We start from the raw sequence: 10,698 nt of genomic DNA, 5'->3' as shown, positions 1-10,698 counted from the left end.
ATTGATTTCAATGGATTTCAGCATAGAGAGACTGCACAGAAAGAAAAAAAAGACAATAGCTCCATCCCAAAGAATTTTAAAAAATGTTTTTGGTTTTTCAGATTTTTTTTAATAAATGTGCTTTGTTCACAAAAGTAGTGACATAAAAGACAACATAGATGCCAACACGTTTTCTTCCTTTTCTTCTCCAGCACTTTGCACACTCATAATTTTCAAATATTTCATAACCTAGAAATAATATTCTTGCACCAAAGCCAAATATACAATAACTCCTGTTACCACCACTTTATTATTAAGGGAGATGTAAGTATTTATGTAAATCACACTTTCCTCCTTCACCACAATCTATTGTCCCTTGTGAAAAAAAAACAATACAAACCAAACCAAAAAAGAAAAAAAAAACCCACAAAAACCAAATAACCAATAAAGCCACTTTGGGCATTCAGAATGATCAGCAAGAAAACCAAGCTGTTATGAATCTCAGGTCCCTAAACCACAGTGTTGTCACCAACCTCCCAAAAAGGATTACACTTTAAATCTTAGTATTTAAGCTATTTTGGGGGATAAATCTTGTTCTGAATTGCATTTCTTTGTGTATGAATCACAAACCAATTTACAGTAATCAATGCCAACACATGTTTGATGGTGTACTCGTTTCTAAATTGAATATCAGTTATAGTATTATGTATACTTTGAAGAATGCACATATTAACCTCCCATAAACAGCTGAAATTTACAGCAGCAGTATTTTAACATGAACACTGCTGGAACCAGTGGTTAATTGGGAAGAAAGGCTTTCAATGACAAACATTTTAATGAAAATACTGACTAAAAGCCAATTTTGAAGCCATTGTATATTTCATTAGAGAAGTATTCTTTTTAACAAAAAATAGCAAGTGAACCATGACTCTTGTATGTCTAACCTTAATTCTTTTCTCTTTTTACATACCAGAATATTGTTTGGTTTGTGTAACTCTGTAACTCAGAGTGAATAACAAATTTGAATTAGGAATTTGGGAATGCTTTAAAGTTAAGAGACACAAAAAAGCTTATGTCAGAGAATACAGCACCACAGTCCAGATCACATCTGAGTGCAAGCTGGACCAACGCGATTACTCTATGTAGGAAATACTATAAAAGAAAAACAGGTAGGACAAACTGTGACACATTCAGTGCAAAACTTCAACGGAAGGAGTAAGTTTCATTTTTGTAGCAAGCACTGTAAAATCCACACTACAACTTCAATTTATCTAGCAACTTTCATATTATAAATACAACGTGGCAGTTTAACGTAAAATATTTCATCTTGTATGATATTTCATCATAATAACCTGTGAAACTGTATTAGTATTTTTTTACCAATTTTCAGAAGTGTGAAATAAATCATGATCTGGCACCTAGTTCTAATCATTTACTACTAGGCACCTAAATATAGATTTAAGAGCCTAATAACCAAATCTGAAAATTCTGGCCACTATTTTAAATGGAGGAAAATCTAAATTAAACTAAAAATGAATCCTCTTTTTTTAACCACTGAACAGAATTGATTTTTCCTGCAAAAACTCACAGATGCATTACCCAAGTTAAAAACTTAAGAGATGTAAAAATACATGTTTAATCTCTTTGCTGTGCAGACCAGTTTTCAGTTGCTATGGAGTTTTTATTTAACTGAACAGAAGTCAGTTGGGTCCTAATAAGCAAACAAAAAGCATGTGTTAAATTAATGTGTGTGGTCTGAATTACATGGTTTTATGCAAACGTGTATCTTTGAAAAACTTGTACAGTTATGTTCCTTCTTAGAAAATCAGTTCGTAGTCACTGGCTAACTTAAATCTACAAATAAGGACAATCCATGAAAAAGTTGTTTCTTTTTAAAATGCATAAATAATTTACTTAAAACATGACAAAACCCACTTTGTCCCCCAAAAAAACACAGTTGGAAAAGAATACAGAACACCATAGTTGGGGAAATACTGATATACATTAGTGCTTGTATATTCATAAAACTGCAAAACATATTCCAGCTTTGAAGTGAAACATAATTGTCTAGACGTACCATACTCCTCTGGGGGAAAAGCCTCTTCAGAAACTGCTATTTATGTAATGAAATTACACAGTATGTAGAACTATGGATGAATATATTCCAGTGTTTTGGTGTCACATCACAAGGGCTGCAATAAACATAAAATCAAATGTGCAAGCATTATTGTTTCTCCAGCCACAGCTTAACCAGAGTGAAACAAATTTTGGAAGAAAAAAAGTTTTGTTCCATAATTAAGAAAGGACATTTGTAACCAAGTGTCTTAACCTATCTGCACATTGAATTAAAGTGCAAATTATTTCTTCCTACATATACTTCTCAGAAGCCCACCAACTCCAGTGCCTTAAGCTCAACCACATTGAGTTAAAATACTGAAACAACATTTAACAAATTAAATAGAATTCACACTTCACAGCACTAAAGAAACGAATGGTACCTTTCTGGAAAAAAAATAGTGATACAAATCTAAAGAAAGTAACAGCAATTTATGCTATGACATGAGTCATTTGCATAAAACTTGTATTTTTTCACTTTCATACAAGAATAAATTTTAAAATTCAAAAGTAGAAAAAAATAGCAAACTCTGTAAACCTTTGCATTTTCTTTATGCAAACCATTTTTCTGTGTTGAGCCCATGTTAGTATAGCAAAATTAGTTAAGCGAGAGGTTTGACTGAAAGGGCATTTCAACAACTACATTAACTTAGAAGCAATATAGGATCCTCTAGCTCATAGAAAGGAATAGAACTAGACTGGCTTTCTCCAGAGTCTGAGTCATAGGGAGCATCAGGAAGCTCCATGAAACCGTAAGCTAGCTGTTCATCTTCTGTGTCTGACCGAATATAGCAGGCAGTGGTGGAATACTCCTCATCCTCTATACTGTTGAAATCCTGTGGGATATACAACATCCCCGGGTAGTTCCTGCTAACTAAGTCACTTGTTGTTTGCAGGGAAGTTTTCCTAAATGCCATCAGGTGCATGTGAGAAAACTTGGAATACTTGAAGCGTTTAAAACCCAAGGACTCGATGGCAATTTTCCAGCTTTTCATCATCATAGCCCGGCGATTCTGATGAGATGAATCAGGAGTTATTACAAGCAATAAGCCATTTAATACGAGAAGTTCATGTGCCTTCTTGCAGCATATCCATCGTTGATAGGGTGATGGAAAGTAAGAAAGGAGGAGTGAGAAAACGACAACATGGAACAGTTCTCCAGGTAGAGAATCAATGGGATTTTTCAGTTGCTTAAGAAAGGCATCTATAGCATCTTGTGCCAGTTGAAGAGGTTGCTGAATTTGAAGATTTAGGAAGTCACATTTGTATACGCTCTGGGGGAGAAAACCAAACATCAAGGTTATTTTAAAGAGCAAATACAACCAAAATCCACAGAAAAATAAATTATTCACTTAAAACTGATTGTTCAGAGTGACGTGATAACTTTAAGAGTAAACTTTACTAACTTTACTTCAAGAGCTAAGAAGTTAATGGTCATACACATACAGTTTAAAAAAAACCAATTTAGTCTGCAAGTATTTCTGAGTAGAGAAGAAACACAAATTAGTAATGCAGAAATAATGTTAAAGACAATTTCAGGACTTAGGAATGTTTCAAGTGGAATCTGTAATCAGCTTTAGGACAAAAATGCTGCTAAACTGGAATCTGCCACTGAACTTTTGATATACAAGTCTAGAACTAATGTTTAAGTCCTCAGAGACACTAAAACAACAGTTATCAATGCATCCACTGACATTTAAGAACACAAACCTACTTATGAGGATAATTTGCAGATATTTCACAGAATATTCTGAGTTGGAAGGGACTCTCAAGTGTCGAGATATATATTCTAATTTTTAACTCCAAGTACCCTTCCACCTCTTTTTTTTTTTTTTTTTGGTCTCAGGCTATATTACTCCAAGACAGCATCTGCTACACACCCTGGTCTCAGTTTCCATCCTCATAGCTTCTAATAATGCATATTTCCCGCAGTGTACTTTCCACCAGGACACCAGGAAGTGATGCATGCTGCTTAACTAAAGAAAATATTAATCTTTTCTGGGTAAGCAGTTTCCCTCTCAAAACCCAAAACCCATCAATGGAAATATATTTCCATATTCAACGATTTGCATTCTGTATGTGAAACAGAGATTCTAAACATTTTGAAGACATTTATCCTTTAGTTACATAACTAATATTTCAGTTCATTTCCTTGTATTTCCACAATTGCATCCTTCTTACTCCTCCAACTAAACTGAAGTATTACTCACCTACTTAGTCTGTATCCAAAGCATTTCTATATAAAGGTGGATAATATTTTTTATTAAGGAAAGAACTATTTAACTCTCTGATCAACATTACTTAAGAAACTGGCTTTGTAAGAAGCCTCTGTGCTCCCATTTGTTTTAAAAGGTACTTTAGGATCTTACCTAAAAAATCTGCTAAATCAGAAATTTTTACCAGTTTATTTTATTTTCAGCTTATACCACAACTTCTCAAAATAATCTTTTCAAGTCAGGAAATGACATTAACTACCATAACAAACCTCTGGTTGTTATTCCGCAATCCTTAAATCAACCCAGGCAACTTCTGGCCTTAAAATATAAGTTTATTCAGAAGTCATGGCGCTGATGCAGCTCAAAGAAGAGTCATCTTCAGTACATCAGGGCTCATTAATTCTGTTTTGGAGGTAGGACTAAGTTTATTCTAGCAGATGCATTTGACTGCTCAAACTGTACTCCCTTGTCCCTCCAAGAACACTTGCTAGCCAGGCTTCAAGGTGTCCTGAACAATCCAAAGCATCTAAGACAATCAAAGATATTGGTGAGCCTGAGACAGGCCTCAGAGTAAGCATGTACATAACCACATGCACATTAGCACTCTGGGAGTTCCTACCATGAAGCTGTGGTAGTGACCATGTCAGACAACCAGAAATCAATTATCTTATTGTTCCCTTCTACGGGGGAGAATCTAAAGAACTAGTTAGTACATAGAAATTGCATAGGTTCCTCCATTAAATCCACAAACGTTACTTTTTTCAGGACTTTTCCCAAAAGAAGTTTTGGTCACTGTACATTTAAATTGATTTTCATGAGAAGAAATGCAGCTTTCTGAGGAAAGCAGAACAACAGATTAGTAGACAGAAAAATATTAACTAGGCATACTCAAAAATTAATGTTTAGGTTCAACTCATGTAATGCTAGGTACCTAGGCTGCCACTATAGTCCCTGGAGAATTAGTCAATACATAGTGACCCAATTCACCTCACCATCAAAGAACAGCAGATATTTAGGTTTGATTATTTTTTAATAGATCTTCACTGACTGTAATTATAACTTAGAATCTGAAATGTAGACAAAACAGTGAGGAACTATGTATCATAGCTAGAAATTCACTTGCCTTGTATTACCATTTTAAATGCCACAGGCTGCCATTTCAGTGGCATGTGTCTTTTTTACCTCCTGTGTCATGCCCAACAGCCCTACACAGTCCTACAGCCTCCAAAGCTGTGGAAAGTGATCATGATGCCTGTGCTTCAAATTAGGCAAGACAAAATCTACTCAAAGTTTGTGTTTTAGACAGAACTAACATTGAATTGCTTTTGAAAGCAATTTATCAGGCTCAAATTTTTAAAGAATACCTTTCAGTATTCAGCATCAGTATCCCAGCATATATGCAAAAATACAAATTAGGTGTTAATGGACTAAACATGGTAACAACAACAAACTACCAGACATTTAGCAAGTAAATCACACTGCAGCAAATAAGAGAACATTACTTTCCAGTTAACTGTATTGTTTCACCTGTACACTTCTATTCACCTCCCCACTTGTGAAGGGGGTTATCTTAGGCCACAGATTTTAACTGAGCCTGATTTTTAACTGTAAGTAGTCAAGGTGTGTATAGACAATCCCTTTTCTGTTTTCTGTCAGAAATGTATTTCTGTGTCTTTTTTAAACATTTTTATTCTACTTTATCCTTCTGTGTGGTTGATAAATGCAAGTTAGTGCTGACAGAAGTTGGGTCAGGAGCAAAAGACAAAAAGATTATATGATTACAGCAGAATTAAGGCATTTGAGAGCCTTACTGCCTAGAGAAAATGAAGCAATTTACCCCAAATATGCTGATAAATTTGTCCTCTGGATTTTGAAAGCTCAAAAATATTTCTAGCAATAAACAGAAATGCTCCCTTTATAGCGCACTTCTGAATACTAATCTCCCCAGAAAAACTCACCGAATACAGTCACCCATCATTTCCTTCTGTCAGTGAATGCAGCTTCTGAGAGGCTCTTGTCTAAGCACAAGCTTACTTAATTGTTATTTATACCTTTTAAGATGCAAGGACTCATCTGAAATACCATTAAAAGATGGCTACTAAAATGTTCAAGGTTTTCAAGATCAATAATGCCATTATAAAGGCATGGCTCTGTGAAAATAATTGTATTTTTAAAAGAAAACACAACTAGGACTTCAGAGCTTGTTCATGGAAAAGGATGTAGTATTTAGTTCCTACTAAAAGAGATGTTTAAAAAGCATATAAGTATCAAACATCCTCTTTTACAGTTATTTTGAGGCATTCCACAAATCTGAGGATCAAGTTTATATTAAATACAGCAAACACTACATACCTCAACAGCTGGAACAATGTCTATGCCAACTGTCAGAAATTCTTCAAACTTCAGAAATGGATTAAAGCAGCTACCAACATCAAGTAATCTGATCTTTCCCAAGGAGTGAAGGAACCTAAGAAGAGGCAAGAATTAAGTTTTATCAAATGTAACTTTTAAAGCTATTCTGAGTCACAATTTCAGGTAACTAACACAGAAGATTCTCACAGAACACCAGTGACTGATAGAGGTGAATGCCTTACTTCAATTGCTGGGTTACCTAAAGAACCAAGCTCCATCAATAAAAGCAAGTGGCCCTCAAGCAGAAGAGTTTTGTTCAGAGCAGCTGTAATACTATAAACTTGTGCAATTGTAGTAAGTAAATAAAATGGCAAATTGTTTGTCTACTAGACAGGCTTTCTCATATTGTTTTGTGTTTCTCACTTAATTTTCTGAAGTATTTACTGATTTTGAAGTCACACTAGATGCCAGTTAAAATTCATGAGATGAAATGGGAAACAGAGAACAACTACATAAATTGCATCATTTACAGGGCTGTAATCTAGAAAAATTCTATGATGATGTGTAATGTCTTAGAATATCCAAAATCCAATAACAGAGGCAAACAAAGTCACAGCTGTCACAGGGACTTCACAGAGATGAGAATGCCAATAACCTTCCAGAAAGAAAATGTTTTTTGCTTCATGTTTCTGTAGCCAAAACCAATTGGCATCTCCAAATACAACTTGTCATTTTTCTGGGAAAGGCTCGGCCCTGAAGAAACAGATAATTGCAAAAAACTTTCAGAAACAGAGGTGCAGGGCCAATGGAGTAAAACCAAGCCATGGCTGTACTCATAGCAAAAACAAAGCAGAAAGGAAAGAAAAGCCTCTAAGCAGCAGTAAGAGATCCAGGCTCTCTGGGCTCCTTCTAGACTCCCAGTAACCTACCAGAGAGGATGTTGGAAAAAGCAAGAGAAAATGTCTTGCTGCATTCAGCAAAATAATGGCAAGTTTAAACATTTTGTTTCTACATGGAACAAAAGACATCCAGGGCACACTTCTCTCAAAATACCACTATGACCAAGGCAAACAGTGCAACAATTACCTTTAAGTTAAAGCTATAAACATTACCAAGCTGCCCTGTAAGTCAATCAGTACTGAGTGAGTTTTCAGAATGAAGATGAAAGTCACAATTCTTCCAGACTTGGAACAGGAATTTGGATATTTTGTAGGCAGATCCTAGTAGCCATAAATCACAAACATGGACTGAAGTCATATCAGAGATCTTTTCCCACATAAGGGTAATCGGAGGTTTCTCAGACTTGTATATCTCCTTGTCTCAGACTTGTAGTCTCTCCTTGCAAATGGAGACACTAATGGAAGATCCTTCCTCACCCAAAGACAAAAATGTGCCTGTACGAATGCTTACATTCTATATGAGAGTCTAATATGGTAATAACAAATCAATGGACACATGGGACCACAGGAAGCATAACAAGGGGAAACAGGATGCTACAGTTCAGAGAATATTTCCCATAAAAAAGTGAGCACCTCTAGAGATCTAAACACGTTCCTTTTAAGATGTTCAGTGAAATACTTATTAAAATTAAGCAGCAAATCCCAGAAACCTCTAATTTCCAGGACAGCCACTTCACCTATGGTACTGTGAAAAAAAAAAAATCACTGTGATGTATTCTGTCTTCCTATTTACAAAAGCTACCTTATTTATATATATTTATACATTACTTGAGAGAGGATTATATGTGGGATGAACAGAATTATTGTCTTTACACCTACCAGAGTAAAACAAAGAGTCACTGGCTTAGTCATACCGATAGACAAACCCACACTCCTGTAGTGTTACATGACCAGAATGAAGTGACAGTCTTTAAACACTGTGTGTAGGTTCCCCCATATCCACTGTCCCAACTTTGAGACTTCACTGCTAGATCATTGTAGACATGATAAAGCATTTCAGGAGAGATCTCTGCTTTTTGTAACACACTATCCATTTTCTTTCTGATAAACTCTGTAATTTCTTCTGTAAGGCATCAAGGAAAAAAAAAAACAACGTAATTTCGATTTCTCTGGGCAGTAACTTAGACCAGTTATGCCTTGTTGTTCACAGTCTATATGGCTACTAAGAACTTACAATCATTGGTAGCTTACTCAGGTAAATATTATAAAACCTGCCTTTGCCAGGTATGTCTTTTGAGGTAAGTATATTTTTAAACTTCTGAGAATTAAAATAAAAATCATCAGCACTCACTATACTAACAAATACTCTATAAATAATTTATAAAACTTTGCTATTAACTCCTTTCTGTACACATTAGAACTAAAGGGAGGGCTACAAACAATTGGTAGCAAGAAGGCAGGTGAAGTTAGCTCTGCAACAGCCACTGTCAGCTGCAGAAAGTATGAAGACAGAGATCGAAGAGAGACCAAAGAGGTGCAAAGAGAGAACCAATGCTTTATCCTGACAATGCCTCCCACTGGCAGACAGCTTTAAAGTGAATATGATCATCAAACCTATTGATTTAAACAAACATGAGAGACACAAAAGACACCAGCTCCTAAGGACAGACACACCTACTAATAACATTAGTAACACATCATTCTTTCCTTAACTTATACTACACCTAGCTTCAAATAAGTGCTGATCACAGCAGACATGCTACAATAAAGGAAAAAAAACTTCTTTACACAATAGAAAAAACACTGTTGCAGGAAGTTCAAAGAACTAATCTATAAAGAATATGAAACAAGTCATAAGTGTAACTTATATAGATTCTATGCTTATGCACTAATTATTTCACTGTACTTGCAAAGTATGATTTTTTTTTTCCATCGTACATGGAATAGTCACAATCATGACATGTTATTTAGGAAAAAAAATGGAGGGTGGGACTTAAGAAATAATAAAGTTAGTCTTGGATGCCAAAAATAAAATTCTTGCTTGAGTGAAGGTCACAAACAAAATTAAAACTGTTGTTTGGAAAATACTTCAAGGATACGACAAGTTCTGCAGAGCCAGTCATCAGAAAGCTAGCACATTAAAAGTTAAGGGTTGTAATTCCAAATTGCTTTTGAAGTGTGTAATTGGAATCAAGAGTTTCTCTGCAATTATTTATGAAGAGAAAGTTTTAACTACTCTGATATTTACATTTGCCACTTAGTACTTACATAAGCAATTGACTTTTCAACAGTGCTGAACAGCCATTAGATTCTAACTTAATTAACATCTCCCTTATTTCACCTCAAGGTTTAATATAAATTGCATTGCACACCAATGACATACTAAAGTGAAATTGCTTTAGCACTAAAATGAAGATGACTAAGTTGTCATTCTCAAGCATTTTTTTATGGCATTCACCAAAATATACTACAACATAAACAGCTCTTGAAATGTATATATTCACATGTAAATTGCCTTTCTTAACTATTAAAAGTACATCAGACTGATCTAACATGTTCTGGGAAAAAAAACCATCAGAGTAAATTTTAACACTTAAAGGGGAAAAAAGTCAAAACAAGTAAAACTTACTCTTCTGTCACAGCTTCGTGATTTGTCAAGCCAAAGTTTGGCAAAGGATCTTCAATCTTGGGAGTCTGAGGAATATTTAAAGCTGGAGTGGTTTTAGAAGCAAGAAGTGCTCTTTTTTCATCTTTCTCGAGTGCTTTTCTTTTTCCACCATTCTGAAAATATTCTCGGCATACACTGAAAAGACAAAAAGAAAAATTCCCCAGGAAAACTGAATGCTCTTGTTAGTCACTACTACAGCTAAGATACATACCAGAGGGTTAAGTGATACAAGTGCTGTCAGCTTTTAAACAAATATCGGTTTTATTTCAACTTTGGTAAATCAGCTTTAAAAAAGATGTGATACATCCAATAGTATGAGTGGTGGGTTGGTGGGGATTTTTTTCCCCCCCAAATTATGCCATAAGTCACAGCTGAGTCAATACATTTAATTTTTTTTAATCTGGATAGATTTTTAGAGTAAGACAGCAGAAGTCTTGTCAGAACATCATCAGAACGTAAACTTCAGCTC

General features: G+C 35.1%; 1 protein-coding gene across 2 annotated transcripts in view; it reads right to left on the bottom strand.

The window, feature by feature from the left end:
* Positions 1-86: 86 nt before the first annotated feature.
* BMT2 (base methyltransferase of 25S rRNA 2 homolog) overlaps positions 87-10,698 on the bottom strand; it is a 30,521-nt gene continuing 19,909 nt past the window's right edge. For both annotated transcript variants that reach the window (XM_064422375.1, XM_064422376.1), the window contains exons 3-5: positions 10,191-10,364; positions 6,663-6,777; positions 87-3,368 (exon numbers count right to left, since the gene is read on the bottom strand). In XM_064422375.1, coding sequence (XP_064278445.1) covers positions 2,739-3,368; positions 6,663-6,777; positions 10,191-10,364 — 919 coding nt within the window. In that variant the 3' untranslated portion in view covers positions 87-2,738. The remainder of the gene's footprint in view (positions 3,369-6,662; positions 6,778-10,190; positions 10,365-10,698) is intronic.

The sequence above is a fragment of the Passer domesticus genome, chromosome 5 (genome assembly GCF_036417665.1).
Source record: "Passer domesticus isolate bPasDom1 chromosome 5, bPasDom1.hap1, whole genome shotgun sequence".
NCBI lineage: Eukaryota > Metazoa > Chordata > Aves > Passeriformes > Passeridae > Passer > Passer domesticus.
The sequence above is the reverse complement of the archived record's forward strand: the minus strand, read 5'-3'. Positions and strand labels throughout refer to the sequence as shown.